The following is a 15,177-nucleotide window of genomic DNA, read 5'->3' on the forward strand; positions in this document are numbered from 1 at the left end:
TTGTACTGTGTAATCATTAGGCAGCTCTATTCTATACTGTAACGTGGGAGTGCTCACAAAACAAGCCAATGACACTAAAATCTGAGCTCTAGAAAAGTCTTACCTTGTGTTCACATTTCTGATCAACCGGCAGTTTCATCCACTCACTGTCATCTCCCATTGTGCTTCCAGTTTCTCCTCAGAATTAAGAGTAATTCCTAGTCAGACAAAAATCAGTACCTAGTTAATCTAACCATCAAGCAGTCTTGTAAGACAAAATGATTTTTCTGAGACTATTATTTTATCATGCAAGCACCAATAAGAGTAAAAAAGCTCATTTTTTGGTCAAATGCCCATTTAATTCCATTAACAGAATCTTTAAAAAGTGAAAGAAAAAAGTTACTAGAAAAAAAATCTACACAAAGGGGCGCCTGGGTGGCTCAGTTGGTTAAGTGTCTGACTTTGGCTCAGGTCATGATCTCATGGTTCTTGGGTTGGAGCCCCGTGTCGGGCTCTGTGCTGACAGCTCAGAGTCTCAAGCCTGCTTCAGATTCTTTGTCTCCCTCTCTCTCTGTTCCTCTCCTGCTCACAGACTCTCTCCCTCAAAAATAAATAAAAGATTTTTAAAAATTAAAAAAAAAAAAAACTACATATGGGCACTTGGCTAGTTCAGTGGGTAGAGCACACAACTCCTGATCTCAGGGTCATGAGTTTAAGCCTCACATTGGGTGTAGAGCTTGCTTTTTTTTTTTAGTTTATTCATTTGAGAGAGAGACAATGGGGGAGGGGCAGAAAAAGAGAATCCCAAGCAGGCTCTGCATTGTCAGTGCAGAGCCCAATGCTACACTCGAACTCATGAACCATGAGATCATGACCCAATCTGAAGTCAGATGGTCAACTGACTGAGCCACCCAGGCGCTAGGAGGGACAAGCTTACTTAAAACAAGCAAACAAACTAAATCAAAACTGAAAAAAAAAATCTAAATGAATCTAGAAAGGATGGATAGGTGTTTTAAAAACAAATGATTATATATTTTCCCAAATGGGAAATTCCTAGATATATAACAAAGCCAGAATAAAACTGAAGAGCTACTTGGCCTTTAAAATGCGAGAAAAGAGTTTCAAAGAAAGTCATACTTATAACTATTAACCTAAAATTCTTTCAGACAATAGTCATTACGAAAAAATCTCAATGTTACCCAGCTCTCTACATAACTCTAGACAATATGATTACATAAAATAGTAAAAATTAGGGTTGCCTGGGTGGCTCAGTCAGTTAAGTGTCTGCCTTTGGCTCAGGTCATGAACTCATGGCTCCTGAGTTTGAGCTCTGTGTCAGGCTCTGTACTGACAGCTCAGAGACTGCAGGCTGCTTCCAATTCTGTGTCTCCGTCTCTCTCTGCCCCTGCCCTGCTTGCACTCTGTCTCTCTCTCTCTCAAAAATAAACATTAAAAAAAAATTAAATCCCTGAATGAACTATATTTTTATAAACTTTATATCCCTTTTTAGTTAGGTTTATATGCAACATTCCTGTAAAAGCTTTATGCTATTCATTTAGATAACACCTTTTTTTCTTTTTTTTTTTTTTATTCTAGAGAGAATGTGTGTATGTGCATGTGGGGGAGGGGCAGAGAGAGGGCGAGAGAGAATCCCAAGCAGGCTTCACGCTGTCAGAGCAGTGCCCAACCAGAGGCTCAATCCCACGAACCATGAGATCATGACTTGAGCTGAAATCGAGTCAGACACTAAACCAACTGAGCCACCCAAGTGCCCTGATAACAACTTTTTTTCTGATTATAAAAGTAATATATGTTAACTGTAGAAAATCTGGAAAGTAGAGAAACTACATAAGGAAGAAAAGTATTAAAACACAATTTTAGGGGCACCTGAATGGCTCAGTTGGTTAAGGGTCTGATCCTTGGTTTCAGCTCAGGTCATGATCTCGCGGTTTCATGAGTTCAAGCCGAGTCGCGTTTTGTGCTAGCAGCGCAAAGCCTGCTTAGGATTCTCTCTCTCTTTCTCTCTCTGCCCCTCCCCCACTCATGCTACCTCTGTCTCTCTCAAAATAAACAAACTAAAAAAAATTTTTTAATAAAAAAAATTAAAAAATGAAACACAATTTTAGGTTTACCAGGGTGGCTCAGTTAAGCATCTGACTCTTGATTTTGGCTCAGGTCATGATCTCACGCTTCATGGAATCAAGCCCTGAGCTGGGCTCTGTGCTGACAGTGCGGAGCCTGCTTGGGATTCTCTCCTTCTCTTTCTCTGCCTCTCCCTTGCTTGTGCATGCATGTGCTCTCTAAATAAACATTTAAAAAACTCCACAATTCTACCACCAATTATTAACCATGATGAGCACTGAAATGTACATCCACTTGAATTCTTTCAGAGTTTTTTCAACAAACATGCAATGTATAAATTATATGAAAAGACAAATATAATCCTCTTGGAATCTTTTTCTCATATAGCCACGAACATTTTCCCATGTTTGAGAACATGATGTTTAAAAAAAAATTTTTTTAATGTTTATCTTTAAGAAAGACAGAGCAGGAGAAGGGGAGAGGCACAGAGAGAGACACACACACACAGAATCCAAAGCAGGCTCCAGGCTCTGAGCTGTCAGCAGGGTGACAGGGTTCCAACCCACAAGCCTTGAGATCATGACCTGAGCCAAAGTCGGACGCTCAACCAACTGAACCACCCAGGTGCCCCGAGAACGTGATGTTTAAAGGTTGTATAGCATGCCATTTTATAAATGTACCAAAATTACCAATCTTGATGGTGGACATTTGTTTCCAATTTTTCAGCATTTTATATAATGTATAAGGATATTGTTTATCTCTCCATCCCCAGTCCCAGTCTGACATAAAATATACCTTCAATAAATATTTGTTTAATGTATACCTTGACGGTGTCTGCTATGAATTGGGTACTGTGTGAAGTATTTTTTAAACATGTTGACTCACTTTGTACTAACAACAACTATATGAAAGAAAGACATTCTCTCTGTTACACATTAGGCTCATAAAATTTAAATAATTTGCCTAAAACAACAGAACTGGATCACATTAAAAATTCAAAATCTACGCCTCTTTACAACTTGTTCCCTCCCATAAAAAAGTAGGGAATATCCCAGTGAAAGCTGTATACTCAAATACTTAAGTTTATTAGAGTACATGGAACTTTTATTAAGACTTCTCTCCAAAACCCCCAGAACCCTGAGAAACAATAGCAGTGTGCTTTGGAGTATGAATCAAACCTTAATAGCAATTCTGCAGCAATGGTGGGAGATAAAGTAGTACAGCAGTTTGTAAAGTAGTATGGCATTACCTAAGTTGAAGATGCACGTATTCTACTTCATTCCTAGGTATATATACCCTAGAAATTGATGCCCCCTGCACTAGAAGATCTATACAAGATATTCATAGCAACGTTGTTCATAAAAGCCAAAAGTTGAAAACACTTCACAGGTTCATCAAAAAGAGAATGAATAATAGTGGAATATTCACTGAGTGCAATATTATATGGCAATGAAAAAGAATGAACTATGCCATGCTTCTCAAACTCTTTAATGACAACCTTTTTAAAACTTTCAAGCAATCCCTATCAAAATAACATCAGCATTCTTCACAGAGCTAGAACAAACAATCCTAAAATTTGGATGGAACCACTAAAGACCCCGAACAGCCAAAGCAATCTTGAAAAAGAAAACCAAAGGCATCACAATCCTGGACTTTAAGCTGTATTACAAACCTGTAATCAAGACAGTATGGTACTGGCACAAAAACAGACACTCAGATCAATGGAACAGAAAAGAGAACCCAGAAATGACCCCCAAACGTATAGCCAACTAATCTTTGACAAAGCAGGAAAGACTATCCAATGGAATAAAGATAGTGTCTTCAGCAAATGGTGCTGGGAAAACTGGACAGTGACATGCAGAAGAATGAACCTGGACCACTTTCTTATACCATACAAAAAAATAAACTCAAAATGGATGAAAGACCTAAACGTAAGACAGGAAGCATCAAAATCCTAGAGGAGAAAGCAGGCAAAAACCTCTTTGACCTCGGCCGCACCAACTTCTTACTCAACACGTCTCCAGAGGCAAGGGAAACAAAAGCGAAAAGGAACTACTGGGACCTCATCAAAATAAAAAGCTTCTGCACAGCGAAGGAAACAATCAGCAAAACTAAAAGGCAACCGATAGAATGGGAGAAGATGTTTGCAAGCGACATATCAGATAAAGGGTTAGTATCCAAAATCTATAAAGAACTTATCAAACTCAACACCCAAAAAACAAAGAATCCAGTGAAGAAATGGGCAAAAGACATGAATAGACACTTCTCCAAAGAAGACATCCAGATAGCCAACCAACACATGAAAGAATGCTCAACATCACTCATCATCAGGGAAATACAAATCAAAACCACAATGATACCACCGGATGAGGAGAAAGAGGATCTCTTTTGCACTGCTGGTGGGAATGCAAACTGGTGTAGCTACTGTGGAAAACAGTACGGAGGTTCCTCAAAAAATTAAAAATAGAACTACCCTATGACCCAGCAACTGCACTACTAAGTATTTATCCAAGGGATACAGGCATGCTGTTTCAAAGGGGCACATGCACCCCAATGTTTATAGCAGCGCTATCGACAACAGCCAAAGTATGGAAACAGCCCAAATGTCCATCGAGGGATGAATGGATAAAGATGATGTGGTGTGTATATATATATATGTGTGTGTGTGTGTGTGTATATATATATATATATATATATATATATATATATATATATATATGGTGGAGCATTACTCGGCAATCAAAAAGAATGAAATCTTGCCATTTGTAACTACGTGGATGGAACTAGAGGGTATTATGCTAAGTGAAATTAGAGAAAGACAAAGATCATACGACTTCACTCATAATGAGGAATTTAAGATACAAAACAGATGAACATAAGGGAAGGGAAACAAAAATAGTATAAAAACAGGGAGGGGTACAAAACATAAGAGACTCTTTATATAGAGAACGGAGGGTTGCTGGGGGGGTTGTGGGAGGGGGATGGGCTAAATGGGTAAGGGGCATTAAGGAATCTACTCCTCAAATCATTGTTGCACTATATGCTAAGTAACTTGGATGTAAATTTAAAAATAAATAAATTATTTTAACATTTTTAAGTAATTATACACAAATATGTTTGTAAAATACAATAAAAATTATTAGATCTGTGTATTTTTAGAGTTCCCCAAGGGAACAGAAAATAGTACAAGCACCAAGTAAAACAAAACATTTGGTAGTTCTGTAAAAAGTTAAACATAGAACTATCATATGGCTCTGCAATTCTACTCCTGGGTATATACCCAAAGAATTGAAAACAGGTATTCCAACAAGTACATGTACGTGCATATTCATAGCAGTACTAGTGACCTGGGCCAATAAACAGCCCAAATGTCCATCAATGGATGAATAAACAAATTCTGGTGTGTAAGTACAATGATTATTCACCCATAAAAGGGAATGAAGTACTGATACAGGCTGAACTTCACAAACATGATGCTAAGTGAAAGAAACCAAACACAAAGATCCCATATTGTAGAATTCCACTTATATGAAATGTCTATAGTAGATTAATCCTTAGAGACAGAATGCAGACTATGGGGTACCAGGGGTTGGAGAAAGAGCAGGAATAGGAAGAAACTGCTTAATGGGTAAGGAGTTTGACTGTGGTGTGATGGAAATGTTTTGAAACTAGAAAGAGATGGTGCTGACACAACACTGTGAGTATTCAAAATGCAACTGAATTGTTCACTTTAAGAGAGTTAATTTTATGTAATGTGAATTTCATCTCAATAAAAAAAATTTGTAAGTTCTCAGGTGATTTTAATGGGCAGCCTGGGTTAAAAACTTCTAAAGTTATTTTCTTGGCATAAGTTTGAGCTGCAAAAGCAATCTCTCCTATCTGACTTTTTAAAAAGAGAAACACTCAATGAAAGCTTTCAACACATTTTCTAACCAAGAGAATGTGAACTGTCAGTATCTTTCAGTATTCTGTAAGTTTACTGCAATACTTTTTCTTTTTTTCTTGTTGGTTGCTTTTTAGAAACCATTAAGAAAAAGAATATCTAACCCAACTGCCTCATGTAAAATTTAGATGCCATTGTGTTATATATTCTGAAATGGCTTCTACTACTTTATTGCCTGAGTTTTTAAAAGTTGGTGTTTATGGTTTTGCTTTCTATTAAAAAGAAAGGCGTGCTTCATACCCAAACTTCCCCAGCCATTGAAATAATGGATATAGTGTTATGTATGTGGCACTGGGGACTCCTGCTCTTCGTGTTGGTCTTCTTGCAGGATTGATATATTAAGAAAAAAAAAAGGCTTTATCCGCTAGTTTTCTTCCCTAATTATTTTCATTTTAAAATTAACTTTAGAATTTAATTTTTTACATCTATAAGAAAATCTATACAGTTTGTGAGTTAGGAAGCATTACAATAAAATTGACCCATTGACCTAACACCCAATCTAAAAATTAGAACACTACCATTATTGGGGTGCCTGGTGGCTAAGTTGGTTAAGTGTCTGACTCTTGATTTCAGCTCAAGTTGTGATCTCGTGGTTCGTGGGTTTGAGCCTATGTTGGGCTCTGCGTTGACTGCGCAGAGCCTGCTTGTGATACTCTCTCTCCCTCTCTCTCTGCTCCTCCCCTGCTTGTGCTCTCTCTCAAAATAAATAAATAAACTTAAAAAAAAAAACAACAACAGAACACTACCATTATTATTACTTCACCTGGGCATTTCTTTCCTACTCCATCCTTCTCCCACAGAAGCATTTTCCTGGAGTTCGTTTAGTTCTACGCCATAGTCACAGTCACACATCCCTAAACAACAAAATTAACTGCTTGTTTGTTAGCTTTAGAAAAATATTATCTGTGTGTTGTCTTCCATGACTTACTTTTTTCATTCAATATTTCATTTGTAAAATTCATCCGTGTGTGTGTACTATAGTTCAAAACTACTCAAAATGTGGTACAAAGGACTGTACTGGATCACAAACGTATCATTCAGAGACAAGTACAGAAATGGAGATAGTGGTTTAGAAACTGCCATAGCACCTAACTTCTTTTATTATGGTGGTTTGAGGATCTGAACAAAGTTCAGCAAGGCTAAAGTATAAAATGCAACACAGAAAGTAAAAGGATATAAAGTCAGGCTAGAAAGTAAGTCAAGATCAGACCCTGGAAGATCTTGTGAGCAATGTTAAGGAATTTGGACTTTATCCTAAATGTAAAACGAAACTTTGAAGAATTCTAAATAGGAAATATTACATATGCTATCAAACTTGCATTTTTTTGAACATTTAAAAAAATGTTTTATTTATTTTGAAGGGGGCAGGGGCAGAGAGAGAGGAAGACAGAGAATCCCAAGCAGGCTCCGTGACATCAGTGCAGAGCCTGATCTCATGCAGGGCTCGATCTCATGAAGCATGAGATCATGATCTGAGCTGAAATCAAAAGTCGGATGCTTCACCAACTGAGCCATCCAGGTGCCCCCAAACTTACATTTTTTGAAGACCATATGTTGTACATGTAAAAAGCAATGTAAAGAATGCTTTGGAAGGCAGTAACAATGGAGAGAAACCAGTTAGAATACAGTGATCTAAATCAAAGATGATGGTGGCCTGCACCTGAGGATGGCAAGACTATCCATCTTTCCTTCTTAAAGGTAAAATGGAATTAATACATATACATGCCACTTTGTCTTAAGAATGTACAAAAGCGGGGGGAGGAAGCCCTGGGTGGCTCAGTCGGATGAGCATCTGACTTTATCTCACGGCTCGTGAGTTTGAGCCCTGCATCGGACTCTGTGCTGACAGCTCAGGGCCCAGAGCCCCTGGTTTGGATTCTGTGTCTCCCTCTCTCTCTGCCCCTCCCCTGCTCATGCTCTGTCTCTCTCTCAAAAGTAAAATAAAAACATTAAAAAAAATAGCGTACAAAAGGGGTTCTTTTTTGTGCCATAGGCCTCTGGTAAAGTCACAGACACCTTCTTCAGAATATTTTTTAATGCATAAAATAAAATATGTAAGATTATGTAAAATAATTTTGAAACATAATTGTTAATTACATTGTATCAAAATATTTACTTTAAAATGTGAATGACATTTTAAATGAACTTCTCCATACATTAAATAAAATGTAGCAGCAGGTGTATTACTATAATTACTATAATTTTGAAGTTATATTGGACAAAAATATTTTGATATACTATATCACATAATGTGATTATGAAAATTACTTCTATTGGTAACAAATATACAGGTCATTCTAACATTATTGTGGCTTATGGCCTACATTCTTCACTGAAGAAAATGCTAAAATTTCAGTTAGATGGTTAGTAAGAATAAAGATGCAATTATTTTTCCTTCCAAGTTCATAGAGTCCCTGACTTTCAACCCCAGGTTAAAATCTCTTGGTCTACACAACCTTCTAAATCTTATGGTCACATGAAAGCTCTTTACTTTCAAAGACTTTAGGGCACTGTTTACAACAGTCCCAAAGTCTCTACCTAAAACAGTTACTACCAATCTATATTTCAATAATACTTTATATTTTACAAGTATTTTTACAATAATTTTCTTATGTGAGGATCTAGTGAGGAAGATATTTAATTGCTTCTATGCATTTCACAATGTAAATGCAAGCACACTGTTTTATTACCTTATTGGATTTTCTTTCTTTTTTCTATTATTCTAAGTTATGAGCTCTTTCTTCCTAACCTGTAAGATTCTCTTGAGCAAGAACTTTTTGTCTTAATAATCTCTATCCTCACAATGCTCAAAGAACAACATGGGATAAAGTGAATATAATTATCCTCTTTTTACATATATGGAAATAAAGGTTCAATGTCTTACCCAGGTCACTTAGGTAGGAGAGACTGGCCTAGAAGAGATTTCTTGAATGCTAGTTTGGTGAATTTCTTAAAATTTATCTACATGTGGTTTCTAGACGATCTATAGTGAAAACTATTCAACCTTTATAAATAATATGATTTATTTTGGTGATTACCTAACCCAGTTCTTTTTTTTTTTTTTTAATGTTTTTATTTATTTTTGAGAGAAAGAAAGAGGGTGAGCGGGGAGGGGCAGAAAGAAGGGAGACACAGAATCCAAAGCAGGCTCTAGGCTCTGAGCTGTCAGCACAGAGCCTGATGGGGGACTCGAACCCATGAACTGCAAGGTCATGACCCAAGCTGAAGTCTGACCCTTAACCAACTGAGCCACCAAGCACCCCTTACCTAATTCAGTTAAGATATAAAGACAAAAAAGAAAGAAAAGAAAAGAAAAGAAAGAAAGAAAGAAAGAAAGAAAGAAAGAAAATATAAGAGTAAATGAGTATAATGTGAAAAACAAGTTTATTTGACTCTTTCAAAAGGACATAGGTAACTTAGAGAAATTTAAAATACAGTTAGCTGGTAAGGGGGAAATCATCCCTAATCAGCAGCTGCCTCTAATAATCAAGCCTACCTACCCAATTGGGCCTTAAAACACTGTTAACCTGCCTTTGGATAAGAAAGGAATGACTACAGTTTTAATTGTAATTTGGGATTATTCATGCAGTCCAACCCTTACCCCTGAAAGCTCTTATTCCATTGAGAGATGGCTCTACTAACTGATCAAAAAAACAAAACAAAACAAAACAAAACAAAACAAAACAAAACAAAACAAAAAAAACTTTCCTTGAGATTAATAAAAAACAAAAGGATGCTAGACTACAACGGCTATAGTTCATATTCATTCTAAATTTCTATAATTCTAGAACATTTGGGGAAGTGGTCTTTAAAGTGACCACTGCTTGAAAGCTGAACTCTGCAAATTTTAACTAGTCATTGTCACAAAGGAAAATAAAAACCTTGGGAACATCCAGAACATATACAGGAAGTAATGAAGAGGAACCTCAGAGTCAGTATAAAATAGAACACATGTAAAATTAAACGTAATGATTTCATGAAAAGTCACATAAGTTAAAGGCCTGAATGATTTCTTTAGAGGAATGTAGTACTGTTTTCAATATACACAGCAAACCGAAACCAAACTAACATTCACAATAGCCAAAGAATGGGAGCCATCCAAATGTCCATCCATTGATGAATATGGAAAATCCACACAATGAAGTATTATTCAATAAGAAAAAGAAATGAAGTACTATAAAGAACTCCTAAAACTCAACAACAAACAACCCAATTAAAAAATGGGCAAAGGGGACACTTGGGTGGCTCAGTCAGTCAGGAGTCTGACTCGATTTTGGTTCCGGTCATGATCTCACAGTTCCTGAGATGGAGCCCCATGTGGAGCCCCACACCTGCTTGGGATTCTCTCCCTCTCTCTGCCCCTCCCCTGCTTGCTTGCACACACGCACGTACATGCTATCAAAAGAAATTAATAAACTTAAAAAAAAGTTTTTAATGGGCAAAGGACTTGACTAGACACTTCTCCAAAGAAGATCTACAAATGGCTAATAGGCACATGAGAAGATGCTTAACATTACTAATCATTAGGGAAATGTAAATCAAAATTTTATGATTCCACCTCACATCTATTAGGATGGCTACTATCAAAACAAAACAAAACAAAAAGACAATTGTTGGCAAGGATGTGGAGCAACTGAAACCTCTGTACACTGTTGTTAAGAATATAAAATGGGGGGGGGGCACCTGGGTGGCTCAGTTGGTTGGGTGTCCGACTTCGGCTCAGGTCATGATCTCACAGTTCGAAGAGTTCGAGCCCCATATCAGGCTCTGTGCTAACAGCTCAGAGCCTGGAAACTGCTTCAGATTCTGTGTCTCCCACTCTCCCTGACCCTCCCCAGCTCACATTCTGTCTCTCTCTCTCAAAAATAAATAAACATTAAAAAAAAAAAAAAGAATGTAAAATGGTATAGCTGCTGTGGAAAACACTATGGCACTTTTTCAAAAAATTAAAAACAGAATTACCATATGTTCCAGCAATTCTACTTCTGGGTATATATGCCCAAAAGAATTGAAATCAGGGTCTCAAAGACATATTTTGTACACCTATGTTCATTTCATAGCAGCATTATGCACAATAGCTAAAATGTGGAAGCAACTCAAGTGTTCATCACTGGGTGAGTGGACAAGCAAAATGTGGTTTACACATACAATGGAATATTATTTAGCCTTAAAAAAGAAATAATTCTGGAATATGCTATAATCTGGATGACCCCTGAGGCCATTATGCTAAAGTGAAATAAACCAGCCACAAAGATCATTCCACTTAAATGAGACAGTCAAAATCAGAGAGACAGAAAGCAGAAGGGTTTTTGCCAGTGAACAGATGGATTGGGGTATGTTCAATGGGTGTAAAGTTTCAGTTTTCCAAATGAAAAAAATTATGGAAATGGATGGTGGTGATGGTTGAACAACATAATCTCATATGGAATCTGATACCAGTGAACTGCATACTTAAAAATGGTTAAGATGGTAAATTTTATGGTATATGTATTTTATCACCTTGAAAACATTATACTAAAAAAAGTCAGTTTCAAAGAACCACATATTGTATGATTCCATTTACATGAAATGTCCAGAATAGGCAAGTCTATAGAAGTAAAAAGTAGATCAGTGGTCGCCTACGAGTGAGGTGTTTGGGGCTATCAAAAGGGTAATGGCTAAAGAGTGTGGGATTTCTTTTCTTTCTTTCTTTCTTTCTCTCTCTCTCTCTCTCTCTCTCTCTTTCTTTCTTTCTTTCTTTCTTTCTTAGAGACAGAGCATGAGCAGGGGAAGGACAGAGAGAGAGGGAGACACAGAATCAGAAGCAGGCTTCAGGCTCTGAGCTGTCAGCACAGAGCCCGACGCGGGGCTCGAACTCACAAACTCTGAGATCATGACCTGAGCCGAAGTCGGTCGCTCAACCGACTGAGCCACCCAGGCGCCCCAAGAGTGTGGGATTTCTTTTTGGGGCAATGAAAATGTTCTAAAACTGTGGTGATGACTGCACAAATCTAGAAATATACTAAAAGCCACCGAATTGTACACTTCAAAATGGGTAATATGCAAATTATATTTCATTAAAACTGTTTAAAAAAAAAAAGAAACTAACAAAGTTTACTAACAGAAGTACTTAGGAGATAAGAATGATTTGTTGGGGCGCCTGGGTGGCTCAGTCGGTTAAGTGTCTGACTCTTGGTTTCAGCTCAGGTCATGATCTCATGAATCGTGAGTTCAAGCCCCACATCGGGCTCCACGCTGATAGTGTGGAATCTGCTTGGGATTCTGTCTGCCCCTCTCCTACTCACACTCTCACTCTCTCTCGCTTGCTCCCTCTCTCCAAATAAATACATAAACTTTAAAAAAATGATATGTTAAAGCTACTGATCATTTTACATGTGCATATGTTGGCTGCAGAGGTTAAGAGTCCTTTCTAGTAATAAGGAATTAGTCTATTCCAATTTTACCTAAAGCATTCACATTCACTGAATTTTCCTATGGGTGCCTAAGTTCACAGGAGTACAAGTAAGAAGTTTAAACAAATAATCATAATACAAAATATATTATGTGTGGAAACTGCTTTAAGCAAGGGATAAATAAGGATTATGGGAGTTCTAAGACAGGATTAAAAAAAAATTTTTTTTTAAACGTTTATTCATTTTTGAGGGAGAGAACAGAACATGAGCCAGGGAGGGGCAGAGAGAGAGGGAGACAGAATCCGAAGCAGGCTCCAGGCTCTGAGCTGTCAGCACAGAGCCTGATGCAGGGCTCGAATTGACTGTGAGATCATAACCTGAGCCGAAGTTGGATGCTCAACTGCCTGAGCCACCCAGGCCTCCCTAAGACAGGATTAACCACCAGTAAGTGAGGTATGGTCAGCGAAAATCTCACAGAAAGGATGGTATCTGAACTCAGTGATTAATGAAAGGTGGGATTTCCAAAAAAACAGACAAACAAACAGAAGTAGAAGAGGAGATATTCTAGGCTGAGAAAATAAGAAAGGGAAAGTCTTAGAGACAGAAAAGTACAGAACATGTTCAAAGAACAATGAATGGCTCCATTTACCATAGTCTAAGACCAGAGAGGTAGACGAGGGTCAGGTCATGTAGAATCTTGAATATTAAGCTAAGCAGCAGATGCTGATGACTGCAGCAGGGCAATGACATAATCCTATCTACTTCAGAAAGATAAATCTATGTAGAATGGATTGGAAGGGAGAGAAAATAGACTTGCTAGAAAATCATCACAGTACTCCAGGACAAAGATAAATAGGAGCCAGAATTAGGGGTCTTAGGACTGGAAAGGATGGGCAGGGGAGACTGAAGGGAGTTACATTAAAGAAGGAGAATCCGTAAGCCTTAGCAAATAAGGATGTGGGAGCAGTTAGAGTCTAGTAGGAGGATCCAGTCTAGGTGACTGGGAGAACAGTAGTGTCAATGACATAAAAATGTCAGGAGTTCTGTATTGTTTATTTTTGGGGAATGGAGAAGAGGTGAGGAATATGATGAGTTTAGTTTTAGACTTGAGAAATATGATCTTCAAGTGACTGAAAATGTGGCACCAGGATTAAACAGAGGATTCTGGATTTTATAAACACAGACATAGGAAACCGAGTTGTCATTGCATAACAAGGTTTGATGCTTTAAGAGTAAATAAAACTGCCAACAAAGAGAAGCATTAATAAAATTAATTTGAACTATATATGATGCTTGCTATGGCTCATTCAATCTAGTCATACTACAAACGTTCATAACTTTCAATTATTCAGAGCTCTCAGGAGCCTTTACAACTAGCATGAAACAGAAGCAAAGGCAAGGAGGCCAGCTAAAATAAGTCTATTCCACGGAAATATTATAATCTTACATATTACTGTATCTAAAACATCTTCCAAAGAGCTCAAATACCACATAATCCACACTGCTGCTGAAAAGGTTTAGATGTAATTGTTTATTTTTAGACTAGAGATTAAGAAATGTTTCCAAGGTCATATTAAAGGTAGAACTTAGAATAAATTTTGAACCGATTTTTCAGTTTAGTATTCAATTAAATAACAAATTACCTATTAAGTATATATTATTATAACATATAGACTCAAGCAATCTGCATTTTCTCATTCATCAATCAGCTAAAAGTAAGGCACCAAGAGATCAAGTCATGAGTAATGTTAGAGCTGGGCCTACAACCTAGATCTCCTTTCTCTCAGTCCACCAACTTGGCCGTACCATTCATGGGTCCAACTGGAGTATCCTTTTAAGTTCCTCTAACTTGACAGTCTATAAGAATGATCATAAAGCTACTAAACAGGGTGTTTCAGCTTTCTACTTGGGAAGAAGGCATGGCAGTGAAACCATTTTATGGCTATTTCCCAAGCTCTTGACCTACAAAAGCTCTTCGCTATCACAATACACGAGATCTGGATCTGATTACCATTCCTGGAGTCTCACTTCTGGTTAAGGAAATGCTACTGCAGAAGCATAGAATAAGTGTGAGGGAAATTTGAAGAAAATGTCCACTCCAAAAGCAACTCCTTTGAATGACCAATGAAGTATGATAATAGACTCAAACAAAAAAACAGAAAACAAACAAACAAACAAAGAAAAGAACTATAAAACAGGGAAATAGGGATAAAACAGAATACACAGGCAAGCCCAGAGAGCTTTACTCAAACCTTATATAGAAAGGACAAATGGATTAAAGAAGCATAACAATTATGTAACTGTCATAGAAAAGTTAAGATTTTTATTACTTGGCCAACCCAGACAAAAGCTCATCTCTAAGTACCAGTAACAAAAAGACAAACCCTTCCCCCTAAATTTAAAAACCTCACTGCCCTCAGGTAATTCCCATTAACAAGGACAAGTGTTACCCTCTTGCTGGAGTATTCTCCAGAAATCTGAACTGCTTCACTAGCAGTTATCTCAGGAAACTTGGGTGTGCTTGCTGTCCTAGTCCTGGGATGGTAGCCTCTCATAAATTCCTTCTGAAGGGGAAGGATAAAGAGCTGTCTCTGAGCGATCTCTTACACATCCTGCTATTCATATCAGCAGGACAGAAGATTAACTGAACTCTCCGGAGCAGATGATCACTGTTAATGTCTCCAAAAGAGGGACCCACAGCAACACAGGCCTCTGGGGAGTTGGAAAGCTAAAACCTGGCTGTGAATTAGGTCGACTTGGAGAGTTACTGCTCAACTCTAC

The 15,177-nt window shown here is 37.6% G+C and overlaps 1 protein-coding gene across 5 annotated transcripts in view; it reads right to left on the bottom strand.

Moving 5' to 3' along the window:
- CKAP5 (cytoskeleton associated protein 5) overlaps positions 1-15,177 on the bottom strand; it is a 113,084-nt gene that overhangs the window by 73,776 nt on the left and 24,131 nt on the right. For all 5 annotated transcript variants that reach the window (XM_047878158.1, XM_047878154.1, XM_047878156.1 and 2 more), the window contains one exon: positions 104-197. In XM_047878158.1, coding sequence (XP_047734114.1) covers positions 104-160 — 57 coding nt within the window. In that variant the 5' untranslated portion in view covers positions 161-197. The remainder of the gene's footprint in view (positions 1-103; positions 198-15,177) is intronic.

Source organism: Prionailurus viverrinus, chromosome D1 (assembly GCF_022837055.1).
Source record: "Prionailurus viverrinus isolate Anna chromosome D1, UM_Priviv_1.0, whole genome shotgun sequence".
Classification (NCBI taxonomy): Eukaryota; Metazoa; Chordata; class Mammalia; order Carnivora; family Felidae; genus Prionailurus; species Prionailurus viverrinus.